Source organism: Apis mellifera, linkage group LG4 (assembly GCF_003254395.2).
Source record: "Apis mellifera strain DH4 linkage group LG4, Amel_HAv3.1, whole genome shotgun sequence".
Classification (NCBI taxonomy): domain Eukaryota; kingdom Metazoa; phylum Arthropoda; class Insecta; order Hymenoptera; family Apidae; genus Apis; species Apis mellifera.
In genome coordinates, this window is record NC_037641.1 from 2,248,551 (window position 1) to 2,263,879 (window position 15,329).

The 15,329-nt window shown below is 18.7% G+C and overlaps 2 protein-coding genes across 2 annotated transcripts; one reads left to right on the forward strand and one right to left on the reverse strand.

The window, feature by feature from the left end:
• Positions 1-266: 266 nt before the first annotated feature.
• LOC100576093 lies at positions 267-5,898 on the reverse strand. The gene is made up of 5 exons (XM_006558184.3): positions 5,611-5,898; positions 3,025-3,131; positions 2,664-2,762; positions 488-607; positions 267-396 (listed from the first exon to the last, which is right to left on the reverse strand). Exons 1-5 carry the CDS (start codon positions 5,896-5,898, stop codon positions 267-269), a joined length of 744 nt encoding a protein of 247 aa, XP_006558247.3.
• An 899-nt stretch (positions 5,899-6,797) lies between these two features.
• Positions 6,798-7,965, forward strand: LOC100579057 (translation machinery-associated protein 16 homolog). The gene is made up of 5 exons (XM_026440084.1): positions 6,798-6,907; positions 6,987-7,078; positions 7,178-7,318; positions 7,379-7,527; positions 7,654-7,965. Exons 1-5 carry the CDS (start codon positions 6,905-6,907, stop codon positions 7,947-7,949), a joined length of 681 nt encoding a protein of 226 aa, XP_026295869.1. The 5' UTR covers positions 6,798-6,904; the 3' UTR covers positions 7,950-7,965.
• The last annotated feature ends 7,364 nt before the right edge of the window (positions 7,966-15,329 follow it).

Genomic DNA, 15,329 nt, shown 5'->3' on the forward strand with positions numbered 1-15,329 from the left:
AAAATTTCAACATTGTTATCAATTCATTATTCAAAAGTTAATTTTTGGATTATTTATGATAATAGTTTTTAATGTTTGTTTACATAATTTTTACGTGCAGAATAATTATATAATATAATATTACAAAAAAATAAAACAAAATATTAATTTATGTTTACTTATATTGAATAATATATAGCTAGAAAAGATATATAAATAATCATATATTTGAATTATATGTTACAATTGTATTTACATATTCGTAGTTTATTACATGATGAATAATATTAACTTCGATAACCATATCTCTCGAAAGTTGCAGAGATTTTCATTTTAGCATTGAAACTTTTACATGGATATTCGTATTTCTCAATATTTTCCATACTCTTACAATCTCGTAATAGACCATGTATATTTCTAAAACGCCAAAAATATAATAAAAAAGTTATTAATAAACATTTTTCTTTTCATTCAATTTTTTATTCAACTAAGGATCTCATCTTATTACCGACACATGATGCTATATAAGTCATCATTTTTTTCATCATCATCGTACCAGTGTTGCCATTGTTTGTACAATGATATTTCACCGATTTCATCAAGATAATAATGACAAAGATCACTTAATCTAAATAAAATAAAATATAAAAAGAGAAAAAAGTAAAGCACAAAACATATAATCATAAATATATAAATATATAATAAATTATTATATTAAATATTTAATATATTGCATAATAGATTATAAGAAATTTTATATTCAAAATTAATTATACGACTTCTTAATTATTCTTAAAATATAATTAATAAAATATAATTAAAATTTATAATTATAATCTTTTTCAATAAATATAGAAGAAAATACTTTTGTATATTAAATATCAAGATAAAAATAAAATATTTTTTAAATATTAATAAATATTATTTTTATTACTTAAAATTTATAAATTTAAATTTTTTATAATTTATTAATATTTAAATATAAAAATTGATAATAATAATAAGAAAAAGAAAGTTATAATTCTCAATCACTGATAAACATGAAATTTAGAAAGAGAAGAACGATTACAAATTAAAATTTTAACATATTTATTAATATATGAGATATTAATAAAAATTTTCTATATATTGTAAGATATTACTAATTGAATGCTGCCTATTCAGATGTATATTAAAGTATATGAATAAAACATTAATTTTATATTTATAGCTAAAATATGCTATAATACAGTTCAGTATATCGTCGAATGTCAAATAGCTGATAATTAATTCTGAATATTGCTATTGATTTCGTATCATTTACAATTCATTGTAAATTTAATCACTCATTTTCAAAAAATTAAATATATTTATTGTATTAAAAATGAAATAATATGAATATGAATCAAATATGAAATATTAGTCAGAGTATAAAAAAATCAATTGCAATATAAAAGCAATATAAAAGTATATAAATATTGTAATTGCTATTATTTCGCTTCAAATACAAGTGATTTTGTATTTACTTAATATATAATTGTTGCAATACATATTGGATTAGATTAATAATTTAATATTTTTTTTTTTATTATAATTTTTCATGGAATATCTTTACAAGGTATTCTCTATAAATATAATGTAATATTAACTATTAGATATTTTTATAATGAAGATAATTGTATTAGTCGCATTTGTATAAGTATTATAGTACTGAATATTATTCATTAATATTTAAAAAGCAATTAATAATTGAAATTATGTAATATTCAAAGAAAAAATTTAAAGCAATTTTTTTTCTATCTCTCCAAATTCGAATTATTCAGTTATTGGAATTTTTGAAATTTTATTCAATAATAATAATAATAATAATAATAATAAATAACAAAAAGGAGTTAAAAAAAAATAAAATATATTTTGTATACGATTTTTTTTAATATTTATTCAACGATATATTTAATTATATAGAGTAGTTAAGTATTTAAGTAGTAAAGTATTTAATTTATTTAATTATATAGAGAAAAGAGCATTTTATCAATTTTGATAACTTATTAATATGTTATAAAGAATAAAATTTTAAAGAATTTTCTTTTATATATATAATCGTTGCTCAATTCGAAATATTTGCAAAAAATTATTGCTACTATTACATTGAATTTTTTTTATATAGAAAATATAAAATAACTTTTGGACAATCGAAATTATAGTGATAATATCAATTACAATTAATATTTATCTATAGTTGCAATTTTAATTATTATAATTTCGATTGTTTAAGAATTGTTTTATATTTTAATTCTTTATTCTTTAGAATATCCGAATTGATATATATGAATATCCGATTGAAATATAAACTGATTAAAATCCATAAAAATAAATAGCTTTTTGATATTAATTATCAATTCGAAAACTAATTATTTCGAAAACTAAGATCAAACAGTGATTATACATATGTATTATATATATAAGTAAAAATTATATTATAGGAAAAAATCAATGAATACTCTTTTCTATATTTTTTCTATATTAATATTTTCTATATTAATATTTATATAATTACTATAATAATATTTAAATTAATTTAAAAAATGATATTTTTTTCTTTTTATTAAAGTGAATTTAATGCTTTTAAAACTAAATATTTTAATCATTACTTAAAAATAAAATATATTTAATAATTTAAATATATTTTTAATAATTCTACTGACCTTTTCCCCCAAAGTCCATCAGCAGTAGTACTCACTATAACAGAACCTGGTAATTTATCAGAAATATATCTCCTTCCATTTACTTCATGAAGACCATAGCTATTAAAGAATTATACATATCTTTTTTATCTTTTTTAATTAATAAATTATAATATAATATTATAAATATAAATAATATTATAATAATATAAATAATATTATAAATATAGATTTTTTCAAATAAATAATTATTAAAATAATATTATTATATTTTAAAATACTTTACTTTGTGAAGACCATAGCTGTTGAAGAATTATAAATACATATTTATCTTTTTTAATTAGTAAATTAATTTATTTATTATTTATATTAAAATATTTACTATTGAAAAGAATGATCACATATGGTCCTCAAAAGAAGCTCAATTTCGGTATCATTAAAACACGCATTAGGTAGCACTTCGTGTACATCTAATAGTGTTTGATTTATCTACGAAATATAAATTTAAATCAATAATCGGTAAAAAATACAAATGTAATCTTATTCATAAATATTTATAAATATCATAACATATCTATATATATCTATATAAATCTCATAGTATATGAATGTATGCTTTTTTATATGAATTTTTTTTTAAATTTTAAACATATTCATAAATATTTATAAATACCATAACATGTCTATGTCTATGTATATAAATCTCATTGTATGAATATATATGCTTTTTGTATGAATTTTTTGAAAAATTTTATAATTTTAATAGAAAAAAGGAAAAATTCCAAAAATGATCGATCAATACGAAATAGAAAGATTATAAGAGAGAGAATATAGATTCCAAATAAAATTTTAGCTTCAAGTATTTATTAGTTTCGAAATATTAATGAATAATTTTCAGTATCTAATTGATATGACAACTTTTGCTCGTAGAAATTGTTGTCATGAATAATAGATTATAGTAAAACTCTTTCTATTTAAAACTTTCTATATAAAACAATTATTTCCATAAAATTGTTGCAAATATTAACAACTTCATGAAAATTATTTTTAAATTCTGATATAACCAATTTTTATTACTTTATGGGATCAATTATATTCGAAGCGTATTCAATATAATAACAATTGCTATATCTGTGTATTAAATATTTTTATATTCTTTTTATGTTGCATGCATTTTTTCTACTTTGCTCATACTAGCTAATATTTGTATTTGATAAATCAAATATATTTAATTTCTTAAAATGATTAAAATTAAGTGATTATCATTAAGTAATCATTAAGTAATTTTTGATGAATTGAGATATGCTACTTAAACATTATTAATTGCAACAATTAATTACATTGTTATATTAATAATATCTAGATAACAACATTCAATGAATTAGAATATTTGTATGTAGTTATCAATATATAATATTGAAAGTTTTTTATTAATATTTCAGAAAAACAAATATCAGAGGCTAGAATTTTAGATCTAAAATCTACTTTTTTTTTCTAATTCTCCAAATTTCGATCGTCGACCTGAATAATTAGAAACTATCATCGAAAAAATGAACATGTGTAATTAACATAAATTAACAAGAGAAAAAGTTAGAACATTGTGTTATAAATTAATATATAATATGATAAATAATATATTATATTACATATATTATATTCATATATATAATATGAAAATTAATATATAATATATTATAAATTATATTATATTATATTATATATTATATTATAAATATTATAATATATAATAAATATAAACACATTTTTAATAATATGTTAATTATTCTTGTTAATAAAATGTAAATATAAATATAAATATTTAATAAAAAATATAAATATATATATGTTATTCGTATTCAATCATATTAATTATTTCAATCGTACTTTTTCTTATAATCTATTTATATATCTATTTACAAATATAAATAGATCTTTCGAAATAAATAATTATTAAAATAATATTATTATATTTTAAAATTATAATTAAATAATTTTCTATTGTATGTTTATAATAATAATGCTAACTGCGAAAATTTTAAATTTTTAAAAATACATATATGTTATATTTGTTATTGTAACTTTTTATTGTATTTAATTAATCATTATGTAATCAATTTTTATATCTATATGGATTTTATTCTTCCATTTTTATTCTTATTTTAAAGAAATATATATAAATGAATTATTATTATTTTTTGTTATTGATTTGCTTGAAACATTCAGAAAATTTCTAACAATTGATACAATATTCTGGTACATATTAAAATTGTATATTAAAATAATTTTAGTAGCAAAATTATTATATTAAAAGTTAATTTTATTATAATATTTATAATAATTTATAATAATTATGAATATTGTAAAAAAATTTTATATTATATTATATTTTTATATTATTTTTATATTATATAATTAAGATATAAATAGTATATAATTATAAGTGGATATTAAAATTTTTGTTTTACAAAAAATGTTAAAATATTTGTGTATATTTTTATTAAGAATAGATTCTATATTAAAAATATAAATTATAATAGCAATGTATTTATAAAAGCAATAAAAATATTAAAAATTTTGCTACAAACTTCGTGAATAATCTAATGTAATATAATTAAATCGTTTAAAAATAAAAATATATAAATATTTATATATGAATATAATTTAACTCTGTAGTATATTTGAGAAATGACCGGATTTTTTTCTATTTCATTTTTATTTCTTTCTCATAAAAATTTATAATTCTATAATAAAAATAAAAAAATTTTAATCCTACACAAAAATTTAAAAAATTTTATCAATAACTAAATTATAAATGTATTTTTTTTTAAATAAAATATTAAAAAGATTAAAAAATTTTTGATGATAAGAAAAACGATAAAATACAAAATAATCCGATACACATATTAAAATAAATACTTGTATAAGGAAAAGGGAATAAGACGAACGAAAAAAATGAAAATGGATTAACCTTATCAGCAATGGCAAGGCACATTCCACATCTGATACAAGCGGAGGAGAAATTGATTTCTATCGTATCACATGTCGAACAAGAACGCAAATACGAAATCTTTTGTACTATTCCAAATTCTGTTGGATCACAATTATAATAATAATCAACTGTTAAGTTCTCATCGTTTTTACTTAAAGTTTTCTCACTATCTTTTCGACATTTAGCAGATCTTTTTCTACCAAAACTTATTCCATTTGATGTTAAAATCAAGAGGAAAAATATAATAATAAAAACTTTCATTCTCATTGTCTATTTCAAGTTTAGGTTTTTTATTTAATGAATATATTTTCAAAAAAAAAAGTTTTTTCATATGAAATTCTATTAATAAATATTTATCAAAGATTAAATATTGTAAAATAGGTTATTATTTTAATATTTACAGAAATTGCTAAAAATAACTTGAAACAGAAGAAAAAAATTTTGATTTTATTAAACCGGAAGTATAGTAACAAAATTCTTCGATATTACATTTATTGTCGTTAGATGTCAGGACTGTCGCTATTGTATTCTTAGATCATATAAATACTTATAGACATGATATATATCAAATAATTGCTTGAAGCAAAAATAAAATTATGTATGTGATATAGACTAAGTAATAATAAAAATTTTTATTTTCAAAACAATGTTTAAATTGCGAATTACCATTAGTAATATAATCATTATTAAATTTTTATCATTATTAAATCGTTATTAAGTAATATTTATATTATTTATTTTATTGGTATTTATATTATATATATTATTTGTATTATTTTACTCTTATAATTTTAAATACTTATTATAATATATATTCTAAAAATTATAATTTTAAAAAAATTAAATTTTAATTAAGATGTTGATAACATTTAATTTGTACTTATTTTTTTATAATTTATTTTAATTAAAAAAAATTAAAAATAATACACAAATATTTAAAGAAAAATTATTTATTTATAATTATTGATTGTGAAATAAAATAATTTTAATAATTTTATTTCTTATATGAGATAATATCTGATGGATTTACTATTATTTTTAATATAAATTATATTCTTTATTATTCTCACATATTTTTCTATTATTTGCTTTAATTTAATTTATGTTATACAAATAGTATGATCTGATATGAAAGTTATAATAGTAAATTATAGTCTATGGTTATAGTTAATTTTTTTATTCAAGAAATAGGTTAGGTTTTCATATGTTTTCAATTGAAGTTTTGAAGTATTTTAAATACTAATAAGAATTTTAATCATAATAAACAATAAATATGGTAAAATTATTATATTTGAACAAAATATATGATTTATTATTTTAGAAAATTTATTTAAATATGTTGTTTTATTTTATAGGCTACTGCAATGAGAAAAGAGTTTCTAAAAGCAAAGAAAGTTACGCATCCAAATAGTAGAAAGTCTATTGCAATTGCAAAAAGAACCAGAAAGTAAATTTAATTAATTATTATAATCTTCTTATATTTTTATATATGATTTATATATTATTTATATTATATATTAATAAAACAAATATTTTATTTTTTTAGAATAACAAATAGACAAAAAGCAAAAATTAATGGTTTGATTAAACAAAATTTAGTAGGAGAAAAAATGTTATGGATCAAAGAACACATGATTCCAAATATTTGTCCTTATACTCCAGAATTAACTGCTCGTTTGCTAGAAACGTAGGTAAGATAGATTGCAAATTAGAAATATGATTAATTATTTTTGTATTTTGTTTAAAGATATATAACAAGACATGATGAAGAAATGGAACAAATTGTTATAAAAAGATCTATAAGTTATAAGAGAAATAAGCAACATGCAAGTAGGGAAGATGTATTAAGAATGACTAGGGAGAGAGAACAAGAAGAATATGATACATGTGGAATAGGTATATAATTACAATTTGTCTTATTGTTATATATTATCGTTATAATTATTATTATATATAAAATAATAATTGTCATTATTATTTTTAATGCATATTTATATATCTATAAATTTTTTTATGTTTCAGAAATTCCCGATATTTTAAATCCAATTCAATGCGAAATGTTAAGAAATTGGAATGGTGAATTAAGATATATGACTAATTTTAAATTTAGAAGATTTGGTAAAAAACACTTAAATGAAGCATTAAAGAAAGCAAATAAAAAGTCAAAAGAAAATAAAGATATTCAAACAAAAGTTTCAAAAAAACCACAAAACTCTGAAGAAGTTAAGTTTGAAGAAAAGATTGAAAATTCATTAAATAAATCAATTGATTCATCTGAAAATAAACAATCGATAGAATGTATCATGGAAATAGAATAAATTTTATAAATATATATTTTGTTTTTTTCATTCTTTATTTAAAAAAAAATAAATGCAACCAATTTTAATTTTTTTCGCTTATGCGTTTGAAATGCGTTTTGTTAATTTTTGCCAATTTTCTACTGATAACAAAAAAAAAAGATACAATAGGGAGGAAAAAATATGCGATTATAAAATATTAAATAAAACTAAAATCTACGAATTACATGCATAAATTTACTATACTAATATGCATTTTCGTGTTTTTTCTTTGTTTGATTATATAAAAATAGAGAAAAAATAATCATATAAATAAAACAATTTGCTCAAAATCTTATTTTTTAATAAAAAAAACGTTAAATAATTAATTCATAATAAATTTTAATGATAAAATCAAAAAAATTATAAAAAGCAATCTTCAAAATAAAAATTAAATGTAATCATAATATAATTAATAAGTAAATATTTGATTATAAATGTGATTATATTTAAATAGTTAATATATCGAAAAGAACGTTTTGCATTTTATTTTAATTTTAAAAATGCATTAAAAAGAATTATTATTTCATCAAAAATGAAATACTTGAAATATTCTTTGAAAATAATGTTCTATGCTAAAAGTTGTGTTTCATTATCTCAAATCAATTTCAATGTTCATTCATCTTCGAATTATTAATATAATAAATAATAATTTAATAAAATATTTTAACTTATAAGAATCCGAATTAATTATTAATATAAAAAATGGATATATAATAGATATTATAAATGAAGTTATTACAACAATATATTTCAATTGCAAGGGATTTCTTTAGAAGAGTACAGAAAAGATAAACAAAGAGGGAATCGATCACGTGAATCGATAAGAGTGAAAGTTAGCAAAGCAAAAGCTTTGCTAAATTATCAATAGATATACTCTCGTACATTGATACAACTCTTTAATTATTTATAATTTTTTATATATTCCTGTTTAATAAAAAAAAATTCATTACTATTTAAATTATTATAAATGTGAGCAAAGATATATTCATATTATATTTAATAAATTTTATACAAAATTATATATTAATAAAGAAAAATTATTCAAAATCTATTTCAATCATTTTTCTCTATTAATATTTATTATTCAATAATTTTAAAATAAGAAGAAAGAATAATAAATAATCAGATTGATAAATATTTTTGAATTATATAAATTTTTAATTTCTTTATTAGTTTATATCTTTTATTAACGATGAAAAAATAAGATAATTATGAATATAACTGCAACTAATAAAATTCTATAAAATATTATTAAAATAACATGACTTACCAATGCATTTACTACTAATGTATGTCAAATAATTTTCAAAAAATCATAGACTATGAAATGATTAATGGATATTGACTAATAAACTAAACTATGAATATTCATTCTTGATATTCATATATTCATTCTTTCATCAGAATTTTTATTATTTTGATTCTTTTAATTTTCATTCATGATCAAGAAAAATAATTTTTAAATATCAGAAAAAATATTTAATTTTACAATAAAAAATTATTGAAAATCAAATACAATAAAAAATTATTGATATTGTAATTAAATCAATCATTTGCAAATGATATTGCTAGCATTTACAAGATCAAATACAAATAAAAATAGTTTATAATGAGATTTGTTAGGTTATATTAGAATACTTATTTACATATTGTATACAGGAAACTATTTCATCATCTCACTATTTAGATATACACATTCTTTATTTAAAAAAATACATGGAATGTTGTTTTCCGATATTAACAACTACGATAATTTTTTTTACTAGATTATATAATTAATAATGTTCTTTACTATAATTTATAATTTAAATTTTATGATTATATTATTATTATTATATCACTCAGCGATATACACTAATAATTATAATGGATACTTATTCCTAGTTGTTATCACAAATAAAACAAAATATCCTGCGATTTTTTGGAAAAAAAAAAGTAATACCAAATTAAAAAAATGTTTTAAGATATAATATACAATATATCTTGAACATTTCAATGATCTCTAAAATATTTCTTTTAATTTATTATTAATTTGTTATTTTCTAAAAAAAACATTGTAATGTAATATATAGCTAAAAATATTCATTACAATTGTGCACCATTATAAATCATGTGAAATTTAAATTTATAATAGAGAATATGAAGAAATGTAGTAATATGATCCAATAATAAAAAAAAAAATAACTGCAATGTTATTAATATTAGAAAACAAAAAATATTCCACGAAATTTTTATGCACAATTTATGTACTTACACGTAGGTAGTTTATTTATTTTAAATTGTATAAAATTTATAATAATAATATAATAATATTAATAATAATTATTATGATTATGATGACTTAATATTAAAATTTATTTACTAAGAATAGTGAGGCATAAGAGAGAGAGAGAGATATATTTTTATTTTAGATAAGATATAAACAAAATAAAAAATTGTTCTCATTCTTCAAAATTGATAATATTGAAAACGTCAACTATTTGACTATAAATATACATGATATATTTAATATCTTATAATAATAATCTTATTTTACATAGACTTTCTAAAATTTCATATTATAAATAAAAATTATAATAGTTTTAAACTGTTATTAGCAATAACAATTTTTAATATATTTTCTTATTGTTGAAAATTCACTAGAGAATTTCATTAAAATAAATATTTATTCAATAAAACTATTTGTTTATAAAATTTAACCTTAATTAAGTTCAACAAATTATATATAATTATATAATTATAATTATAATATTAACCTGAAAATTATCAATTTTTGAATAAATAATTCAAACTATGATTGCAATTTTTTTTTCATGACAATTTGATTTTACATCCTAATGCATATTTTCTTATGTATATTATCATTTCGTCATTCTTTCGCATATTTGAAGGAGACAAAAATTGAAAAAATGTAATTGGATTATCAACTTTCTAATTCGATTACATCAGTTCGTTTAATAAGAGGGTGGATTAACATCAGATATAATTGGAAATGTAAAAACATCAAGAGATCATAAAGTTTAAGCGAGCGTAAAAATGACTGATAGTGAAGTCGATAGTATTTAATTATTAAAAAAGGAATAGAAATATGATTGTGTTGAAATTGCATTTTATTGTTATGTTTTTACCAAATATTATCATTTTATCGATATGATAATTGTAAAATGTAACAATATAAGGTATAAAATATATTGTTTACCTGAAAAGTAACGGGATTGCTAATAAGATGACTCAGCAAAAATTATACAGTCAGGAAAGAATAAAATTTTTTATAAAAAAATATAAGAATATAAGAAATTTAAATTACCAAAAAAATTTTTGCATTATGAAGATTTTACTTTCTGTAAGAATTTTTTCAAAAATTCATGAAATATTAAAAGAAATATATTATTAGAAAAATAAATAGAGTTAAAAAAATATTTTTTAATTACATCAATGTTGTTTATAATATCTCCATAAAATTTTAATGAAAATCGAAATAATTTTATTAGACATCGAAGAATCGGAATTTGTAAGTTTATATATTTTGTTTTTAATTATTTATACAGATTAAAGTTTTAATTTATAAATATAAACAATTTTTTGTTCCAAAAATAATTAATATATAACACTATGTATGTAACTATGTATGTAACTACTATATCGAATTAAATATATTTTAAATTTTATTTTATTCGGTTTTTGCTATCATCTAATCATATTAATTTATAATTATACAAAAAATTTGACTACAAAAGATTAAATAAATTTTCCTTGTGCAAATATATATTAAATTATTTAATTTTATTTATATTAAATTATTTAATATGATAGTTTAACATATTCTTTTATAAATCTCTCTTTAGACCATTTTCTCGACATCATTCAATTTCGCGGTACAGAAGCGTGACGCTTCTGGATGATGCAAAGAAGAAAGAAACAAATAGGAAGAGAGAGATAGAAAGAGAAAAAAAAGATATGGAGAAAAGAAAGAATCGAAGGAAGGGAGTAATTTCTCCAGTGGAATTTCGACGACGGTATTTGTTGAGAGAATCGGTTGGTAAGCAAGTCAACCGATATCGACACGAATACTCGAGAGGAGATGAAGCAGACACACCAGGAAAAGAGAAGAGTTCGCTCCGTGAATGTAGGTCCTCGGGTCGTCACCTATAATGCGAACCTCCCACTTTGAGGAGCTATTATATCGTACAGTTTCCTTCAAGAATCGTGCTCATTTTACCATCGAGTTCATTCAAGCTTGATCAACAGGTGGACCACTTTATCGGGAGATGGTTGGTAAGGTCGGTTTTAAGAGAAGCATTCCAAGAAGCTAAATCTTGAAGAAACATACAGGATGATTCTAAAAGAGGTGTCGAAAGATTCGTAGATGGTAGAACGTTTATTACTCGTAGAAAATAAAGTGTATGGAAAATTTATTATTTTTTGTATTTGTTATTTGTTGCAATTATAATGCATTTCTATCGGTTTTAAAAATTTTTATTATTATTTTATATTTAGATATTATGTTTCAATAGGATATAAATTTTTTTTTTATAGTTTTTATTATATTTTTATTACATTTATTATAAATTTATAGATTTTTTAATTATATCTATTATAAATTTGTAGATTTTTTAATTATATTTATTATAAATTTGTAGATTTTTTTAATTATATTTATTATAATTCTTATATATTATATATTATATTATATATATTATATATATTAATTATCTAAATGAAATGATAAAATTCTTTATAGCTTTATTGAAAAGTAATAAATATTACAATTAAAATTTTTATGTAATTGTTATTAACTAATTTTTTTATTTTTTACATATATATAATATTTATCAGTCCAAATTTTTTAGATTGATATTTATTTTTTTTCTTAAAATTCTATCAATTATTATTATTATAATACATTATATATTAAAAACACATAAAAAAACAAAAAGAGAATTTATAGAAATTATAAAATAAAAATAAAATTGCAAATAATTCAAAAATTTATTATAGATATTCTCGCAAATTTTGAATATATGATACAAAATTATAGTTAAAAAATATCTAATAACAATAAATATGAAATAAATACATATAAAATATGAATAAAGAATAAAGTGGTTTTTCAACATTTTAATTTAAATATTTATTGGATTATTAAAAATTTTAGTTTGAAAATTTCGTAAATATTATAAATGAAATTTTCTTTTTTACAGAAGAAATTAATTAACAATTAATTTATTAGCAGTTTTATTGACATTAAATTTTAGTGTTTTATTATCAAACTTTCAATTAAATTTTATTAAAATTAATATATAAAATCAATTTTTATAACAAAATTAATTTCATATTATATTTATAATAATTTCCAGTTATCACTATTTCCTTAAACCTATATATATATGTGTGTGTGTATAATTACTTACATATATTGTTAATAATCAGTATGATTCTTGAATTTAGCAATTCAGCAATAAGATATTTCATATATATCTGTCTAATAAAATTTAAATAGTTAAACTTAAAATTTGATAAAATATTACTATATAAAATATATAATATTTCTTTCTACTTCTGTAATAAAATGTAACAATAGTTTTATTCATTATTACTTTTTAATTAAAATTTAAATATTTACTTTTTTCAATTTTTAGTTATTACTTAGATAAATATTTCGATAAAATATTTTACATAAAATTTTCAAACATTTGAAATATTGATATCTAACTAGTGGATCGCTGTTTTCATATTATCATTTCGCATAAATTATTTTTCTCTTTTAAAAAAAGTAAATCAAAGATCCGTTATTTTTGAAAGTAATTTTAGACGAATTCTATTCACATAGTAGATAGTAGAGTATGTTAAAAACCTCCATATTTTCTCGCCTTTCTTTCGCTAATAAATATTCATCGATCAAACATTCGTATTCCATGGTTAACGGACATATCTATTCACAAGATAGGAGTGAACAGATGAAAAACGATCGAGTACAAATTAATTTATATCTAATTGAGGACAATTTACAGAATTAATCAAGACTCGATGTATTCAAATTCAGTCAATGCATCGTTTCATCTTAAGGATTTCTTTTTTCAAAATTATTTATTATCGTAAAATTGATTCATGCTCATTGATAATCATTTTGATAATTCAATTCCAATCAAATGTGAGCTTATCATAATGGAAAATGATCAAAACTGAGTCTTCCAATTAGTGGAGCAGAGATTTGACAAGTAAATTAACGCGAATGTGCCAGCTGTAACGGCGTCTCGACTCCATTGGTGCATTCGATTGAATTACCACGTAACGGGTGGTCTTATAATATAGCTCGAAAGTTGCGATACTGGAACGATTGGCAAGACAGGAAAGAAGCGAAAAAGAATGGAACTGAAATTAATCGAACAACTTTCTTTATGAATATAAATTTCAAAATGTAATATTTTATTGGTGTTTTATAGGTTTTAAAAAAAAATGTGAAATTCTTTTTTGTTTTTTAATGTTAATTTTAATGTTAATCCTTAATTTTTAAAAAAAATTAATTTCCTGAACTTTAAAAAATTGTTTAAGTTTTAATATAATATGCATAGATGTCTTTTAATTTATTCTAATTTAATTTAATTCTATTATTTAAATAACTTTTTTATTTTTAATTTTTTATTATTTTTTTATTCTTTCATTTTCCAATTTCTGAATTCATATCTTTCTATTACTTATCATTTTATTATTCAAACAATTCTTACATGCCATAAATCTTCAATTCTATTTTCAATGGATGATCATTGAATTCACATTTTTTAAATTATTATTCTATTACTTTCTCATCTCTCTTAATATCATTCTCACAATCTCATTTCAAATCTCACAAATATATAAAATACAAATAATCTCAATTTATCTTTTACAATTTATATATTAGTTCATATTTTAATTTTGATTAACCTGATGATAATTCTCCAATTTCTAATTTTTTTTCATAATCATCAATTTTTAATAAATACCATCAATATCTTCTTAATACTTAATATTGTTCAATTATATCAATTCTTATATCATTATTATTATTTTTTTATTATTTTCATTTCTCAATTTTTAAGCATCATTTCTAAATTTTACAAATCCTTAATTTTCTCAATTTTCATATCATTTCTCTCTCTAAATCATATTATCCTTATTCATCCTTATTAATTATATTCCTATCGATTTAAAGAATCCTTTGATTCTTTTTTTGATCTCCACTCTTTCTCTTCATTCATTTCCAGGTATTCAAGACAAGGATATTCTCTTTAGAGATAAGATGCAAGGCCGTGTCATAGTCCTCGATAAGTTGGCGCGAATACAAACGCAATCGAAACAGCGCGTGTGCGCGAGCGCAAT

Excerpts from the sequence above, each read along its gene's own strand:
- LOC100579057 (XM_026440084.1), top strand. Across the intron at positions 7,319-7,378 it reads ACTGCTCGTTTGCTAGAAAC|ATATATAACAAGACATGATG; the intron begins GTAGGTAAGATA and ends TTTTGTTTAAAG. Across the intron at positions 7,528-7,653 it reads ATATGATACATGTGGAATAG|AAATTCCCGATATTTTAAAT; the intron begins GTATATAATTAC and ends TTTATGTTTCAG.
- LOC100576093 (XM_006558184.3), bottom strand. The coding sequence starts at position 5,898 with ATGAGAATGAAAGTTTTTATTATTATATTTTTCCTCTTGATTTTAACA. Across the intron at positions 3,132-5,610 it reads GCCTTGCCATTGCTGATAAG|ATAAATCAAACACTATTAGA; the intron begins GTTAATCCATTT and ends TATATTTCGTAG. Across the intron at positions 2,763-3,024 it reads TGTGATCATTCTTTTCAATA|CTATGGTCTTCATGAAGTAA; the intron begins GTAAATATTTTA and ends ATTCTTTAATAG.